The sequence below is a fragment of the Saccostrea echinata genome, unplaced genomic scaffold (genome assembly GCF_033153115.1).
Source record: "Saccostrea echinata isolate AGI-Se365-2 ecotype Australia unplaced genomic scaffold, CSIRO_AGI_Sech_v1 ptg000027l, whole genome shotgun sequence".
In the NCBI taxonomy this organism is placed as follows: Eukaryota; Metazoa; Mollusca; class Bivalvia; order Ostreida; family Ostreidae; genus Saccostrea; species Saccostrea echinata.
Genome location: NW_026889776.1, coordinates 1831016 through 1850713, shown reverse-complemented (window position 1 = coordinate 1850713; position 19698 = coordinate 1831016). Strand labels below are relative to the sequence as shown.

The window sequence follows — 19698 nt, the reverse complement described above, 5'->3', positions numbered from 1 at the left end:
ACATAAATTATCAGTTACACTACTTTTTTCTGCTAGAGTTTCAACCACAGAAGAAGACAAAGAGAATTGTCACCACCACAAGTACACGGAAGAGTCAACGAATGGCAGTGAAAAGAAGTTTGCCGCAACTGTCCGAGTCACATGAGGTTTCTGCCCCAAAACAACTGAAAAGGCTTGTAAGAAAGAAAAAACAAGGAAATAGTGAAAAAAAATCACAAGACGTCAAAAACAACAGCTTCCAGCTACTAGGGGATGCTGTTGTACCAGTAGCACTGATCAGCAACATCTCCTCCTCCATTGCAAATGGCAGTGTTCCCAGCAATAATGGGGATAACACCGTCTCAATTTCCCACCCATTCCCCATAGTTCAATCTATAAATAGCATTAGTGGACAGATATCTTCAACAGGTGGTGGATCTACCCTGGCAGTGAATGATGGATCTACAATAGCAACTTCTTTGCCACTACAAGAAGGAACTCTGCCTTTAGTGGCTATAACAGACATGCATATCCAGACCGTACCTTCAACAAATGGAGATGGTGAACCTCCGGTTGTTTTTGCTTTTTTGCCATCTGCAATGGGTGATGGTCAAGTAGAACAAATACAAGTTTCAGAAAGCATCGAGATGCAGGGAACAGCCCCCAGTATCAACGTGACTCAGGTTGTCCCAGAAAGCGAACAGAAATAATCAGTCAAAAGACATCCAATAGTGTCTGTATACACCAACAAAGGAAACAAATAAATCTTAGTTGTAAAGTTCCAATTATTTAAAAACGTTTTAGTGTGAAGAAATCATGGATGGCTGACATACTCAAATAGTCTCACATTGTGACATTTTTTAAGCGATTCACATACATTTTCTAGTGATAGTTTTTATGCAAATTCTGTATGAATCTGCATAATCATTTCTTCAGGCCTATTATGCTATTTATTAAAAACTAAATTGTTCACTACATTTCTTATCCCACAGTTAAAGCTTTGTTAACATGAAAAAAAGACATTCTTTCCTAATACATTGTATTATACTCAGGAATTCATCAAGACTAATTAGTTTGACCTGTTTAGCAGGATGTATTTTGTGTGAGATAATATATGTGTCAAATACTATAAACATGGGCATATTGTGTTTACATTATGCATGCATACTTTGGTCAATTTGCTAGTTATGTTTTGGTTTCGAAATAAAAAAATGTTACACACTTTAAAGAAAAATCATTTATGAATGGGAAATATATGGTTAGGCCTTACAATTTTTTATATTTTTTTTTGTTGTTGCTGAAATTTACAGAGCAGAAAACTGAGTAACCCTTTCCTTTACTTTGTTTGAAGGTTAATATATCAAGATCTAAATAGTAAACCAGAAGTCTCTCTGATGAGATTTTAGCTCAACTGGTTAACTCTTATAATAAAGAAAGAAAAGTAGCACTTGTTGAAATCAAATCGAAACTTAAAAGTGCATTTTAAATTATTTTCACATACCAGTATTCATTTTGTTTTTGTCAATAGTTTAGTTTACTTGTCTTCCTTGTATCATTGAAATCACTTTGCTGCTCACAAAATTGTAAAGAAACAAAGTTTATTATGGGGGACTATTTTTTGTGGTGGAAGGATATTTAGAAGAAAATTCTTCAAATCTACACATTTGTTTGATTTAATTTCTTGGAACTTTTAAAAGCCCGACATATTTTTACTCAGAGAATTGTTAGCTCACCTTCTCCTCAAGAATCACTGGGCCAATTTTAACCAAAGTTGGCACAAAGCATCCTTGAGTAAAAGGGAGTTTAAATTATTAAAATGAAGGGCATAACCCCCTTACAAGGGGAGATAATCAAGAAAAGACAAAAATAGGGTGGGGTCATTAAAAAATCTTCTCAAGAACGACTGGGCCAGAAAAGCTGAAACTTATATGGAATACATATGCTTATATTGTAATTCTTATATGGATACATGCTGGGGTAGTGTAGATTCAAAATTGTTCAAATCATGACCCCCAGGGGTAGGGTGGGGCCACAATAGGGAATCTTAAGTTTTACATTGAAATATATAGGAAAAATCTTTAAAAATCTTCTTCTCAAGAAACACTAGGCCAGAAAAGCTGAAACTTATGTGGAAGCATCCTTGGAAAGTGTAGATTTTAAATTGTTCAAATCATGATCCCCAGGGTAGGGTGGGGCCATAATAAAGAATCCAAGTTGTATATTGAAATATATAGAAAAAATCTTTAAAAATCTTCTTCCTGAATTGTTCAAATCATGACCCCTGGGGGTAGGGTGGGGCCACAATAGGGAATCCAAGTTTTGCACTGAAATATATAGGAAAAAATCTTTTAAAAATCTTCTTCTCAAGAACCACTTGGCCAGAAAAGCTGACTTATGTGGAAGCTTTCTGAGGTAGTGTAGATTCTAAATTGTTCAAATCATGATCCCCGTGGTATGGTTGGTCCACAATACGTATTACAAGGGGGAAAATCTGGTTAAGAACAGCAGAGCCGAAATTAATCAGGTGAGCGTTGTGGACCATGGGCCTCTTGTTTTCATTATTATATGCTATGAACATAGGTTTCAATTAATATCTTTAGAACAAATTTTACACATTTACTCAACAGACTTTGCCAAAAAATGAAGATATATTTAGGAAGTCAAGATAAAACTTACATTATTTTTAACCCCAACTTTTTCTTTCACTATTTTGAATTACAAGATACATTCAACCAATCAGCATTGAAGTCATAAAAAGCCCCGTTTTAAATTCCTTCTGTTTAAGAACTTTACTGTGTTCTTTGAATTCGCCCTGGTTTAAACTCACCCACCTGTGAGTAGTGCGAGAATAAAATAGGAGCGAAAATTTCTTTGTATTTAGTATTTCTACCTTGTGTATCAAAGTTTTACTGAAATCAGACCAAAACTGTAAGAGGTGTAGCATTTTGAAAGAATTTCATGGAAAATCCTTATTGTAGTAATCATAGCAACACCATTTGTTGAAATCCAAAACTGGTAAAAAACAATTTGTATCTTTGTGTGGTTTTCTTGATATCAAGTTTTATCAAATCCTCCAAAACTGTAGGGGCTAAAACAGACATCTTACCTTCCCAGAAGCTCTTCAACTGGTACAGCTAAAACTTACTGGTACATGTTTATGGTTAAAATTAAGCATCACTCCAGCAGTTCAAGCATTTGTGCCATAGGTTGTCTTTTTCTACAAACTGAATGCTCTGCAACAAAGCCAATTGAAGTCTTTATACTACATTTGCCATTTTTGTATGAAATTCATCAGCTGATCCTGTGTTTGAGAAGACAGAGTCCCAACAGTTCAGTGCTCTGCCATCAAGCTTTAAGGTTCATCTGCTAGCCAAAGCTAGAATTGTGTATCTAAGACTGCCAGGTACCTTTGGTTTTGTGAAGATTGAGCCTATGGGTGATTCAATGTGCACGACCTAGTACAGTAAAACATGCTTATAACAAAATGCCAAGGACAGACGATTCTGCTTCGTTATAAATGTAATTTGTTTCATCTGTTAAGTTAACAATATATTTTAAAGCCACAGGGAATGAAAATCACTTTGCCATAAGCGTCACTTCATTATAAGCATGTTTGCTATAAGCGTGTTTTACTGTAGTAAGTTATTATCACTTCCATTATATTTATTGTAAAGAAAATCTGTAAATAGTTAGAAATTTTTCAATCTTTTTTTTTTTATTTTTGAATCACAGCAGCTAAAAGTTTACAAAAGCATCAACAGTATTTGCCTAAAGTCTTAACATCAAATTAAGCCAAAAAACAAAATCATTAAGGGAACACTGTGAACAACCATTTAATATCAATAACACAGAATATAACTGATAATTACAGAGAAAAACACACAATTTTGTTCCTCCTTGAACTAAACTTTAATGTCCAACTTAAATATCTCTTAGGAGATAGTGAATAAAACATGATTTAAAAACATGCCTGATGATTCAAGTATGAAAAATGGTCAATAATGATGCACGATAAAAGTACATGTGAATGCAAACCTTTGAAAGTTTTAATACTGCTTGTAATATTTCATATAATTTTCTCATAATGCATTTTATTTATTATTCAACTGCTTATTACAATTCAAGAATAAAAAGCAAGAATAAAGAAAAAGTTCTAGATAGTTGTGATGGGAAAAAAAACATTTTATTGCTGAAAACTGCACTTTTAAGATTTGGCTAGTATGAGTAATGGTCAATGAAACGAAACTAATATGTGAGTTAAGAGAAGTAGAATCTGTGCTTCGTTTATCTGAAAAGATAATTTTTTGTGAGAAATGATGAAATTTAAACAGGCAATTTGTTTCCAAGTAGTGATAGCAGTATAAGTACATGTGTCTGCATGGTTAGAGTACAACGTTGATACAAAAGTAAATGCATGAATTACAACAAGGGGAACAAAAAACAAAAAATTAATATCAACTAAACACATTAAAACAGAACTGAAAGTGGATTTTGGCCTATAAAAAAGCAGATGACATACACACACACTGTCTGTATAGAGAGGGAAATTACCAGGTCAGTCTCAATGGTTGAAGTTTATGCTTTTCGTTCATAATTGTTTTTTTTTTCCAATAAAGAAATGGAATGCTGATTTTTGACTTGGAAAAAAATATTTTTTTTTTCATTTTATTTTTACTACAGTTTACTTACTCTTGTATATTTTGTCTGCAAAATTTTTTGATATGAAAATCTAGGAAGATAAGAATTATGATGCTTTTCGCAAAATGAAGTGGAGTTTTCATCTTAAATACATATAAACACATATACAATACATAATTTGATAAAAAGAAACAATATTTGACTAATTCCAAAGTTCACACATTAAATACTTTCAAATCAACAAGAAACATAGCCTTAAAATGTTTACTACAATACACAAGAGTCCCATTTTATAAACAGATAAAGGAGAGAAGGAGATCATCTCTCTCTTGCTGGAAAATGATTCCTTCATCTCTCCATTCCAATGGAAGTTTTCAGACCAGCTGACAAAAAATGCATCAAATCTGCAAATATTTCCATTAAATATTGAGTCTTTACATCCTAATTGTGCCCTTTGCTAGTATCCTTCATTGGAAAATGTAATATTTTCATATTTATATTTTCTGCTAAGTATAGCGGCTGTAATGGCATGATCAGCTTGACCAAATCCCTAAAAAAGAAGAAAAATTCATTCAAAATGACAGTTAAATTAACAAAAATTCTTTTCAGAAAAAATACCAGTAATAACAAATGGACATGATTACTATGTAATTTTCTTTGCTATATCTTTATCTCAGCAACTCAGTAAATCTATTAATACATTAAAATTTTGTACGAATTTCATTCTTACTTTGTTCAATTAAGTTACATATCTGAAAAATACAGCTTCTAAGCAAGATTGCTAGTCTACACCCCAAAGATGCATCATGCTCAAAAAATTGTCTACAGTTGCTTGCAGTTACTTGGAAATGGATCTGCTCCAAAACCTTTACTCTGGACATTCGTCTGGATTATTATGTAAATGAGACACAGCACCCAAACCATGTTAGGTAGTCTGTATACCTAGATGCATCATCCACACAAGTTTGGTACAGTAGGCCTTAGTTATTTGGCTATGGAAATTTTTCCAAAAGCATAAATCTGGCCTCAATTACAAAAAAAGGTACATCCATGCAAATTTGGTAGGCAGGCCCTAGTTACTCAGAGATATTTTGTCCAACATGAACCTGAGCCTTTATTTGGAAGATTTAGGTCAGATGTATCCTATGTTAATGTATGATATATGTTCATGCATGTTTGGTACAGGTAGGACTTATTGACTTGAAAAAAGGACCTACATTGTAAACTTTAATTTGGCCACTTATTCTGAAAATACAAGACAGATGAAGCATCTGCAGTACGATACTTATTAAGTATCATCATGTACTAAGGGTACATCCCCTTATATTACAGTCAAACCTCATTATCTCAAACTCGAAGGGACCAAGAAAATACTTCCGAGATAACTGAGAATTCGAGATATTCAGGGTAAAATACTTAAGGAACAAGCATTCTGAGAGTATTGCATTAGCAATACTAGTCCCCTACCGGCAAGTGTAATCTGGTTCCCGTTAAAAATTGAAAATGCCATAATTCCGCCATAAATCACTGAAGAGGAACGAAATGCAAACTTGATCTTTAACTCATCAAGGTAAAGTCACATACCAAAAATCAGCTCAATATCTGCAAGCGTTTAAAAAATAATTGCGGAAAACCCTTAAAAATTGAAAAGGTCCTATTTCCGTCAAAAATCATTAAAGCGGAACGAAATGCAAACTTGATCTGTAACTAATCAAGATTCAGCTCAATATCTGCAAGCGTTTAGAAAAAAATGCGGAAAACCAAGTGAGACAGACTGACAGACAGACAGAGGGACAGACTGACGGACAGCTAGACAGACAGATGGATGGACAGATGGACAGACTCGGAGGAAACCTATAGTCCCCTCCGGTTTCACCAGTAGGGAACTAATAAGCAGATGGGACATCAAAATGACTTTGACATATCAATGGTTTTTGAGATATCCGTGTTCGAGATACCGAAGTTCAACTGTACTTTTAAAATAGGAAGAATAAAGCTCACTAAAATGAGACGGCTCCTTAATATGCAAACAGTACATAAAGTCAGGGGTCACCTAAACTCAAGATACTTAAAATAATAAAGAAAATTCCTTTTAAAAAACATTTTCAGTCTTTGAAACATATTTGAAAGGAAAGAAACTGAATTGTTAAATGAATGCTTACCCTGAAATAACCCCTATTTTTACTCCTTTTTTCAGATGTTTTTGCGAACAAGTGCATTTTGCAGGAATATGAATCTGACATGCCACATTGAGATTTTAGCCCATGATAGAGAATTTGATGAGCTTTCATTTGAAGGGTGTCTCAATGTTCAAAGAAATTTCAATATTAGGAGAGAATTTATGTGAGAAAACATTAAAATGGAAATAGATTTATAGTCAGTAGTGGACTATACATAATCAATTAATTTACAATAAACAAATGGTGACACACCTAGTACAATTTGAAAATCTACATGTTTAAAAGCCTCAACATGTGTATATTTAAGACATTACAGAGCAAGAATTTAAAACCCTTTGTATTTCCATACAGCATACAGCTCTGCTCTGCTATGTCATTGCTGTGTTTTCTGAATAAAATTGACTTTCAACCATTACGAGTTTCTTGAGAGTTATATACTATAGAGGTATGAAAGTAAACAAGAGATGTTTGTGAAACACTTACCCCCCCCCCCCCCCCCCCCCCCGACATACATTATAGGGTGCACAAGCCTTTATTATGGGCAGTATACATTATGGGAAGTGTACATGGAAATGAAATTGACCTTTTGAACTTAAAATCAATAGGGGTCATCTACTGGTACTATCTGAGTTGCATCAACCAGAAATAGTCTTCTACATCACATCTTTGGCAAAAGCATGTTTCTCATGATATATCAGTAATTAATTTGTTCAACCTTTGCAGAGATAATGAATGGAAAGTGGAAATAATTGGAATTTTTCTAAGTCCAAGGGGCATAACTCTGTCACAAATTGCTCGATTGTACCCAAAACAGAACCTGACCTAGAGTCTCTTATGATAAATCTGTATATCAAATTTCATTTCAGTATGTGAAACCTCTGCAAAGAAATTGAATGGAAACTGTTGGTGGACCAACAGACAGACTGACCGACCGACCAACAGCAGCAAAGCAGAGCAATATGCTCTCCCTTCTCCGAAGGGGGGCATAATAACACAATTTTTAAAGAAGTTAATTTTTGACAACTACAACACCTTCCTCTTGTAGTCAATGCAGTCTGACAGAATGCAAAGCAATGAGCAGGATTGATTTTGTGTGTGCATTTATGAAGGATCATTAAGGAAATTTTGTTTTGACTTTATTTTCCTATTTCCTGTATAATTGAAGATTTTCAATAATTGAAGGACCTTTGTGTGACTTTTACAATGCCTAATGATGCTGTACGCCTCTTCTAAAAGAAATTTCCAGGAAATACCAGTTTGGTAATTTTTGTATATTTTTCTTTTAACAACACAAGGATTTTTATCATCTGATATCTATTCAAAAACCTCAGCAATGTATGCTGATTTTTGGTCTAAAAAAATCTAATGGTAGTTTTGGTACTATGATTATGATTAGGAATATCTTGAAAACTTATCAATGGGTAAGGTAGGTTGTAAGGTATGTTGTGTCTGACCTTAAAATAAGTTTTACCAGTATTTGTTACAGCTTGAAGGAACTTTGACTACACATTTAGTGATCATGACTTGGCATAGACTTTGATAAATGCATAAAAAGTATAAATATCTACCTGAGAATATCCGTAAATCTGCAGTTTTTTCTTGACTGGGTCGTGTTCTATTCGACCTCCCCCTACACACTCGCAGTCCAAACCTTTACTCTCTATGTCTGGGCACACCTCGTCATAAACATCAGCTACAACAAAAAAAGGGAATGGCTTTAAAGCAAGGTAACACATCTAGAAAAAGCACCTGAAAAATGACTAATAGCTTTTTATACACATTTAGACAGTACATTTTTGATAACAGGCCTTAACATGTTGATCAGTGTGTTGATAAAATAACTTAAACATTCATTCTAGATGTACATGAACTGACTACGGAATCGATACATGAGATTTTCTAATGATACATGCATATACTGTAAATTCCTTATTTTACGCGAGTACTTAATATCGCGAAATGGCCCAAGGGAGTCAAATCGCGGGAACAATAATTCGCGAATCAGTGATTTATCTAGAGATTTTATATACATTGAAGCACCACAAAAATAACGAGTAATTTTATTTCGCGAGTGGTGCTTCTCGCATAATTACGCGATAATTTATTCCTCGCGTATATTTAGGAATCTACAGTATATCAAAATGCTTAATATATATTTTTTTAATATACCTGCACCCTTGAACCAAAACTGCTACACATACATCTAGTATGGACACTAAACTTTTATATGCTTGACCTTGAGATGAAATTGTTCGAAATACAATTATTGGTATAGTACACAGGGGAATTTCAATACACAAAATAATAACCTATATTGACTTTACATTTTGATTTATTCCAATATTTCTTATAAGCAAGGTATCGTCACAGGAGAGGGAATAAAAAATACTGTGCACTCACTGATTTCCTGTCTTTATCAATAGGTTAGTGTCAGTAGATACAACTAATTGATTCCAGACAATAAACATTTTAGTCTGATGGAAGCCTACATCAATTTTTGACATTTTTTCTTGGTTTCAGACCCAGTAGGACATGATGCTCTGCAGGGGCAGATAACAATAGGAGAATCCTAAATTGACCTACAGCACTGCATAAATCATCAAAGAATGTGATAGTAGTCTGCAGATACACCAAAAACTTAACAGCTCCACCAAAACACAACCAGTCTCCTACTGCATCTTACACATTTCCCCAAAATTTAATTAATTTCCAGCATCTTTTCACAATATTTGGCAGAAAAAAATCTCAAGATTTACAGACTGATCACTCTCCCTTATCTTGTCCAAATGCTCTCTGTGGTATCAAAAAAAGAATGAATGAAATTGATTCACTGCTGATAAACTGATCTGCAATAACCTTACTGCAAAGAAAAATCATTTTAAATGTGTTATAGATGGTTATAGAATTCATCCCTCAGTTAATGAAGTTCCTAGCGAAGGCTATAAAACTCTAATAAATTTGTCCCGGTTAGTGGTTCTTGTTCTTGCTGGGAGATTTCCGTGTGACTCTGAAAAACAACACAATTATCATCCCTGTTCCCTACAGATTTGTCTCCCATGGTCATCTTCAACCTTAATGACATTTTTGAATAAATCTTGTGCAAAATGAAAAAAACCTTCTAAACAATCAGAATGAAAGGGAAAAACCCACACATGTAAAACCAATAACATTTAAATACTGTAATCAGTCACTATTTTATAGAACCAATAGTCTAAGAATATTTCCAGTTTCATATGCAGTAACAGATTTAAGCCGAAGTTCAGCTAAATACATTTTCTTAATTTTTTTTAAAAACTCTATTATCAAAAAGCATCTTTCTTAGCACTAAGGTTGAACAATCCCTATTTATACCAAAAAAAAAAAAATCTCCTTCCAGGAACCCACCAGGTGCATCTGCCAGTCAATCTTGAAACTCTTTACAATCTGTTAGATATCTCGACATATTTAAGTGGCATTTCATTGATAAATCCTGTCCTGATGCTAAAGTTTGACTTTTCCTTCATTCCAAAGCCTCATCAATTACCACCAGTCAATTCAAATCCATATCAGAGTCAAGGAAACTGTTCTGAAGTTCAAGCACATGTGTGAAAATTCATCAATTGTAGAAAAAAAAAACATGTTGAGCCATGTGTACATAGTTTTCATTTCATGTTCAAAAGTTCTGTAAAACCAAAGGATGTCTAGGGAGTGAGATGCTGAAATATATATACTGTTTGAACTGTATTCGTTTTTTTAATTTAGTTTTTTTGGCTTCTCAGCAGAAAACTAACAAATCAGTGGTGCTTTGCATGTATCAATTCCTTTCTAGAAAAAAATGATGGCTTTAAAATTGGAAAAAAGAAAAAAAATATATCAATATAGAAAGAATGACCAACAGAAATTGTTATTTTAAAAGATTGCAAAGTATATTTTGTAGTGATCAAGCACAAACTCGATAGACCCCTTATCCCAGACTGTCCTTACACCTTGAAGGGCATCTGCTCCAAACAATTTTTTTTTCAAATTCATGAAAATAACAGCTAAATCTATGTTTCTATAAGTAAAATGAATAAGTTTAGCCATATTAAGTTTCATTTCTCAATAATATTCTATAAAGTGATTAAAAATTGTAGATTCATTAGGGTGATGGCAAAAAGAAAGAACTTTGAACTCGTAGAAAGTCTACAATTTCTCAATATATTAGAGATTTGATTGAAAATGATGGAATCAAGGTCATAGGGTCAAGATCAGAAAATTATAGCAAAGTTGTTTAGCTCCCACTAATATGTATCAGTGTTAGAGTTGTAATAAAAATATCTTTAATAATTGCTTTGAAACTGAGCTTAACACAAAATAAGCAACAGTGAGGTCAAGGTCACTGGGAAGGTCAAGGTCACAAAGTAATGACACAGCTGAATAGCTCTTATAAATTTGTACCTTTCTATAAAGTTTGATGAAAATATCAGTAACTGTCTCTTTGAAATAGAGTAAATAAATGCAAAATAAAGAATTAAGAGGTCAAGGTCATATGAATGACAAGGTCAGAATATCATGACATAGTTAAATATATATATATATATATCAGGGATTTATCAGTACTCTCTCAGGGACCGAAATTCGGCCCCATTCCCAATTGAAAATATGTTAAATTTTTCCCAATTTTGCAGTATTTTTTCCCAATTGCTAAACAATGCTTTTATATTTAATAAACACTAAGTAAAATTGTCAGATTGTCTGTAGTTTTCCTCTGATTAACTCATTTAGCAAAGCTACAGCCGTAACACGTTTTAAAAAAACACTGTAAAACATCTCTGACTTTTAATCCGAATTTCCCCCGTTTTTCTGAAAATGGTGATGTGTTATTACGTAGATGTATTAAGTTATTTCCACCTACTCAATTGATCTACGAGGGAATGGTAAGAACTGTAGGCATTATTTTAGATAGAAAAATATATTTTCAATGCATTTTTACATAATAAAATGGAACTTAGTATAATTTTTTTTGCAGGAGGTTTATAATCTCCAGTAACAGATAAATTCTAATGACCTAAATTGGAATCTCATACACACATGTACTACCCTAAGTTGTATAAATACTTTATACTCACTGAAGTCATATTTAGTGTTATTTAAGTGTATTATTCTGATAATTGATCTTGTATGATGAAGTTGGATCAATAATTTGTCTGTTTGATTGCCCAAATTAGAATTCATGCTGAAATGTTGATTTTTCATTTTTCCCAATTTCATCAAATAGCCGATAATTTTTTCCCAATTCCCCAAAAATGGCATTTCCCAAAATAGGCTGATAAATCCCTGTGTATGTATATATATATATATATATATATATATATATATATATATATATTACATTAGCAAAACACAAAATAGGGAAGTTAGATGAAGGTCAGAGGGAAGGTCAAGGTCAGAAAAATATGTCACAGTTGAAATGCTCTCTCACCATATGCATTTTTGTTAACATATCTTGAATAGTTTCTTTGAAACTGAGCTAAACACAAAGTGTGATGGACGAACAGACAGAAGGATGGAACACAGACATGATATGCCATGGCCATATTCATGGCAAGGCATAAAAAACAACTTTGGCTTGCAGTCCTGCCCCCCCCCCCCCCCACATTTTTTACAAATAAGTACACATTTTATATCACTATGAAAACTTCCAATGCTATCAGTAATTAAGCAACCTCTGCCATTTTGTTTGGCAATACTTTATTCACTTCCAATCTTTCAGTCAGCAAAAAGTCTAGGTAGCAATAAAAAAAGGATGTACCAAAAATATTCAAATGGTTTTATTTTACAAATAACTGAAGTTTTGTCATACTGAAATTTGTTGCAATATAGGCTGTCTTAATTAAACCGTACTTTGAAAAGCAAGCAGTACAAAAATATAATATACTAATAAGCTATTATTAAGTTTCTCATGCTATCTAGATATAACATTTTACCACATACATACCGGTAAAAGTTATCAATATCAGATATTTAACCTCATAATATATCAGTATAAAACATTAATACCTATGAGATGGGACTGTGGGAAATTGAAAAGCTACTTGAATATAGAAAACAGATGGCCAAAGATCATTAGAGGAATATGGAGTAGCTAACAGATATATTACATGATAATGTGTATGTGTAATTATTGCCTGCCACCTTAATGAAGAGAATCTTATGCCAATATATATGCTGAGGAATGTTGTATTCTTACAAACTACACACACAATGCATTTTCTACATTGTTAGTGGCGGCCACACTCAGGTTTCTTCTGGTAGACTCAAAGTCACGATGTAGATAACCTCTTGGCACTCAGTGATTGGAAATGGACACTATTACAAAACCAATACATGACTGAAGGCAAGATATAAAGGAATTTGCATCCTCTCTACTGATGAGAAAACACAGTCCAGTTTATTAATATTACAATCACAGTCTAGAAGGACACATAGAAAACACCATATTGTCAGCGTCTGTATCATGATGTTGTTCAACAAAGAAATTTGCCACTTTGAACAATAAGGCCGAATAAAAAAATATGTGCGGTTCCGGTTACCCGACCTTCCCATTTTATACCCCGACCCTAAATTTTTTTTGGCAATTTTCATATTTTTTCCGGAATTTCCCCCGATTTCCATCAATGGCTCCAGTTTAAGTTTTAGTTTCAGCAATGACGGCCTCCTTGCAAAACATAGTGCAAGTGTTTAATAGTGTAAAATCCAAAGCAAGCTTGCATGTAGGCATCCCCTACCAATATTGACTAGTATATTATCACACCACATCTAAATGCCATTTGCAAAGCAGTGATAGGTATTATTTAGAAAAAATTAAGAAAATCATTTTGTTAAAAAAAAAAAAAAAAAAAAATCCCTACCTACCTACCCTAATTTTTTTGGAAGTGTAACCGGAACCACACATATTTTTTTGTTTGGCCTAAGCTTCATCCAACCTGAAAGCACTAACATTTTTCTACACCATTATTTAATATAGAAATTACATTTTACAACTTAAATTCAATCTTATAATTAATCATATTTTCCATTTCCTGTAAATGCTTCTGGTTAGAATATTGGTTTAAAATCCTCTTGCTGGTTCATGCCTAAAAACTTATGTCAGACCTAACAATTTATGATTCTTTTGTTAAGTCTAATGAATGCATATTATGTAAATCCCCCCCCCCCCCAAAAAAAAAATATTTTCCAGAGTTTACTTAACATTACTGACTAAAATACCATACATGTTTTCAAACCGAAAAAAATCATTCACAGAATAATTAGAACCAGTCATGATTTTGGGCCCTTGATTGACATATTTAAAAGGCATCAATATTTCTTCGAGACAAAACGCAAGTTTGGTCTCAATAAAGCCTTCCAAGGGTTGTATTCACTCTTAGAAATATTGGCAATTAAGTTCTGCTAGAACCAATTTCTGCCTAGGATAAGCAATCAATGTGGTTGTTAAAGATTTAGAAAGATCCTCAATATTAGAAAATGTGACCAATTCCCTGTGAGATTCTATGAAACAGCTACAACTAGGCTTGCTCTACTCTTGATTTTCTTCGAGAGTAAAGCTGTTCACACTTTAAATGAACCTGTTGTTTTTTGAGCGTATATATATCAACGCCCTTTACTTCCACTCCATTCAGGAAATTACTTCTGAACAAAAGTCTACAATCTTATCTGTATAGTGCTCTGTGTATCTACCTATACAAATTTTGTCTGTGCAGCAATTCCATTGAGGACACACTGTACTCTGCTTCTCAGTGGAAACAAGACTTATCTGAACAGACACACCACGTACTGTTACAAGCCAAACACGTGTAATGACAGACACCGTACAATTCTATTTATCTTGTGCCTGATCCACAAAAAAACTCACATGAGGGAAATAAGGGTTATTATTATGTATATCCTTTACCAAAAAACATCTTAAAAGATTGAATTTAATGGCATTATACATACTAGTCCTAGAACAGGGAGAGACATAAGCTTATAATGTTTGGGTTCAATTACTTCATACTCATTTCTGCTGGATCTTAAATTAAAAAAAATATGACAATAGATTTTTCTGTCAGTCATTATTGCAATGTATGTCTATTACAATTCTAAAATTTCTGATGCTTCATTATGTTATGAGGTCAAAATTTCCATACTTCCAAGAAACAGCTGGTGAAACTAGCTATCAGTGTCTAGTGCAGTACCCCCACCTGATGCCCCCAAAACTTTCTCCTCCAGGAAGCAATTAATCTCAATCTCTAGTATTATCATTTTTTATCAAATATTGTGCCTCCTGAAATGTTGCAACATATAACACAGCCACATATTTTTAGAACAATATTACACAAAATACATGACATGGGTATAAATAGTGGTTAACCATATATAATGGTACCTTTGATAAAGAAACGGAAAGACAGAGTATAACCATGTATTCCAACAATGCTGTTATGCAACAATGCTATCCTCCCTGACCTAACATTATAACTGGGAGGCGAGGCACAGTTTGTGAATCACTTTCAGCAATGTCTATGCTTGAGCATGAGGTAAAAGTCAGGCTGTTTTTCCCTATCCCTAACTCATCCTTAATATCACTGCTATGTTAAACATCTACTCAATCACAAAGAAACATGGCAAATAATATTATTCAAGTCAGTCTGCATGGTTATATGTTCTTTAATGTTCTTACTGATAATTGTTTTTGCACGATCTACTAAAACATGTACCAGCTTTGGAACTGAAAAAAAAATAAAATTATTACAACTCATTTCATCTTGCACGCTTTTAAGATGTCAATTTTCATTTTTTTTTAACAAGCATTTATTCATATATAACAGTTTCTTCATTTTCATAAACATGTCCTTTCCACTTAATGTGGAAAACTTATCATGATTCAGTGCCAAATGAGTCAATTTTCTCTCTTTTAGCTCTTGTGACAAATGTAGTTATTGATGATTGATTATCCCCTATGAATGAATGGGAAATGGCTGCCAAATTGAACCTTACTTTTCAGGATGAAGTTTTTGTCCATGAATAATAAATGGAACTCCAGGGATTTTCTCTTTGAAGTTTACCAAAAATAAGCACTAAACAGAAATACAAAAAATCCCAAGTACTGCAAAAAGTGCTCCAAAAGAGGTGAATCATTCGGTATTGTGTTTTTAGGACTAGCTTTAACCAGGTCCTGAAGAGTACATAGGCTGATTTTTTTCCCCCAAAAGTTAGTTTGGGGTCAGTATAGTAAACATAGCTGTGTGAATGAAACTGTGAAATACCTGGTACCCATTAACAAATCTAAAAATTTAATCTTTTAAAATATGTGTTCATGTATACAGACATCAATTTTTTGGACTGTCATGTCTAACTGAAACTCTGATGTGAATAGGATAAAGTAAAAAATTGAGTTAATTATTTCAATGAACTGTTAAATGTTCACTTCTGAAGGTACCTAAAGTTTCCAAGTCTTTTGCATATTTATCTCTCTATAAGTGGTTGTGCAAAATTCAATCTGACTACAAGATGTCTAAGTCTGAGGATGTATTTCAAGACAGTTTATTACTCAAAATGAAAGAAATACACTTTGAATGCATACATTTCGAAGTTAAAATCTTTAATGCCACATTTATATTTTATTATATTCCTTCTTGGTTTTATATCATCAATATTCATGTGTACATAACTCTTTGCTTCAGAGTATTTTAAATTTCACAGCTGATGCACCGATCTTGTAAAATGGGGGGGGGGGGGTCAAATGGGTCCAGATCCAGTTAATATGTAGAATATGATTATAAATATATGTGCTGGTTCACAAATAAAGTTCAACCTCCAGTTTGCATAAATTTATCCTTACAAAAAGTACACCTATTTCTTTTTTATTTAATTTATATCTGTCAGAAAATTCCTCAGTTCTCCTCATTTCTTTTTGGGGTCTGAGGGAGGAAGTTGCAATTTTTGGTGTCACAGACTGAGGTTGATTCTCCTCCTACGGCACTTAACTCAATATACTCAGGCCAAAATAAACTCATATAAATATTCTTGGTAAACTTAAACCAGAATAGCTATTATTGAGATTACCTGTTGCATAGGAACTCTTTGGTATTGGAAACATGCAAAGTGTAGGGGATGGATAGTGGAGACAAGGATAGACACATTTTGGTGCAAGATCTTGGAACAGTTCATTGAAGCCTGAGATGAAAGCTTGGATTAAAAGTTAATGAGTTTAGAATAAGCATAATTTAAATGTCATTTGTTGATATAATAGAAAATCCCAATTGGTTCTATTTTGGCACTTTTTTTCCCAGTTGAATCAGTATGGGAACCATTCCCATTGGGTTGAAAAAAATCTCTGATTAAGGGAGTGTTGGCAAACCATTGATCATTCTGACAAAAATGCTAGGATGAAGTGTGAGTGTTGAATAAGGCACCTCTCAAATACTGTACCCAAAAATTTGACAAGATTTGGATTTTATTAAAAAACTTTCATAAAAAAAAAAGAGTGCATTCAAGGGAAGTTTCTCTAAATAGTGTCATTAAAAACTATTGACTGTGAATTCATATTATTTCACAATAACAACATTGCTAAAGATGAGCTAATTTAACCCAAAATAACAAATGCAGTGTGACTGTAGATGACTGAAAATTGAAGGTCATGTTAAGCTAGGTTAACTTGACCCAGATTAACTTAACTAGACAAGGTCGCAGTTGACCCAGGATGAAACTGCAGTATGAAGGCAACCTAGATTAAATATTGTGGATTAAGATAATCAAGATAACCCAGATTAACCTAGTCCTGTATGGACTGGCCCTATTGTGGACTTCTGAGCCTGTGAATTAATGATTAAGAATCCAGGTTAGGAACTCTAAGTTGCCAGGATAGAGATCAGGCCATCCCATAAAAAAATATGACACATCTATGTTGTAAATAATTCCACTTAAATCCAAATCAACACTGTACAAGTAATACCCCCATCATTGCATTAATATGCTACAATGATCAGAGTAATAAAAATCAATCTGGAAACCAGATGGTCATTTCAGATTTAATGTCATCAAGTTACTCAGATAAAAGCTAGATGGAAATGGTGATCTAAATGATACTAGTCAGTGATCAAGCTAGGCTATTCTCTAGTAATTGAGGTCCACACCTCAAAGTTGGAATATTTAAACTGGACATGAACACGTTCAACTTTTTTGAAAAGGTTAAAAAAAAGCCACTGATTTATATCCTGCCCCAGAAAGACTAAAGAGCTATGACTTCTTAGTCATTAGCCATCTGGATCACCTGATGATAGTTATGATTATATTTTTATACATAACAAAATTAATATTAAAAAAAGGAGGATGCTGTTTGCAAAAATCCCTTTTTTAATCCTTTTTTTTTTAATTTACAATACATTGGAACAGGGACCTATATACTTAGTATATAGGTCCCTGATTGGAGAAAGTAGTTCAAAATGATGCAAACTCCTGCAGGAAAGCTTTTGCCATGCAAATGCTTGCTGATAATGTACCAAACTTGACTTTCCCTAAACCTCCCTGTTCCACTTTTTTTTTTTAAAAAGAAACCTTACTCCTTCCATCTCACTGTGACACTGCAACAAGTATTACTTCTTATTAACTCAGCAGTAGTCATAAGGACTCACTTTCAGAACTGTGCATGGTTCCCCCCATACTACCCTGAGGCAATCTCTACATTGTGCACGCCATGTCCAATTATCAGAGTGTACATCTAACGGTAACAAGGCGAGCAGCATCATCACTTACCGTGATAGTCACATCTGCCGTACCCTCTCACAATGTGTTTGAATACCCGATCCCCAGAGGGATCGTGCACCTTAATTAACACATATTTGAATTTTCCACTTTTGTCTATATCGACATCAGGAACAGTCATTAGCTTGGCATTCTTGTAGGCTTCTGGTGAAGCTATCGCCGTGGCAGGCACCGACATTTGGACGGACAGGTGAAAAAATGTCAAAGCGGAAAAGAATTTGAACGTTTGTACACCGAATCACTCGACTTAAAGTAGTCCTGAATGTTTGAAGAAAATACAAAACAGCGAATCTTTTATCGACGGACTCTCAAGAGCTCTATGAGTTTAGTGAAGTCACTTTCGGTAGCATGTGAGCTGTGCGTAAGACAGGTGTTTCCCTGCCGCGCTCTGCGTTTTGATTGGTTGACCTTGGAAGAGGGAATTCCGAATGGCACTTCCTACGAAAGCCAAGAAGAGACATGAGAGGAAAAGAAAGGGGAAAATCGACAATGTTTTTATCTTTGATAAAAGGACAAAGAACTTCATGGGATTAATATATAAATCTCAGATCTAGGCCTAGGTCATTTTTCATGTATCGTCAAATTGAATCAAATGCTTCTCTTATCGCGTTTAGTAAGGACTTCAGCGAATGTAAACAAGTAAGATGGCATGAACTGCTGAATGAGTTTGTATCCTTTAATAAATCGAATCATATAATAAAACATTATTGCTGTTTTTTCGTCAATACGATGATTTAGTCACCTTCGAAGTACAATATTCACCTCGCCCTTCGGGCTTGGTGAATATTGTACTCCTCAGGTGGCTAAATCATCGCATTGACCTCAAAAACAGCAATAATTATATATTATTCATTGTGGTCCTGCATCAAAACATATTTACAGTCATATATAGGCATATGAAATTAGCATCTAAATATAATCACAAGATATAAAAAAATGTTAATAATGATTATCTCGTTTTAAATACACTGTACCATGTTTATATCTCCGACGAGATATCATGTCGTTCGAACGAAATATATAGAGGATATTCAATGATTTGTAGTTGGATATGGAATTTATTCACGAGTGGGGCAGGAATTTTTAATATATATTTTCACGAGCACGATTAATTAAAAATATTAAGCATTTATTATAA

General features: G+C 33.7%; 3 protein-coding genes across 3 annotated transcripts in view; 1 reads left to right on the top strand and 2 right to left on the bottom strand.

Moving 5' to 3' along the window:
* The window catches only part of LOC133193413 (uncharacterized), a 30183-nt gene extending 28982 nt beyond the window's left edge, over positions 1-1201 (top strand). The window contains exon 23 of the mRNA XM_061329337.1: positions 37-1201. Coding sequence (XP_061185321.1) covers positions 37-689 — 653 coding nt within the window. The 3' untranslated portion in view covers positions 690-1201. The remainder of the gene's footprint in view (positions 1-36) is intronic.
* LOC133193419 (uncharacterized) overlaps positions 1-19698 on the bottom strand; it is a 144129-nt gene that overhangs the window by 102501 nt on the left and 21930 nt on the right. The gene's annotated exons all lie outside the window — the stretch shown is intronic.
* On the bottom strand, positions 3674-18960 carry LOC133193408 (14 kDa phosphohistidine phosphatase-like). Its single transcript, XM_061329333.1, has 3 exons — positions 18552-18960; positions 8366-8490; positions 3674-5167 (listed from the first exon to the last, which is right to left on the bottom strand). Exons 1-3 carry the CDS (start codon positions 18736-18738, stop codon positions 5075-5077), a joined length of 405 nt encoding a protein of 134 aa, XP_061185317.1. The 5' UTR covers positions 18739-18960; the 3' UTR covers positions 3674-5074.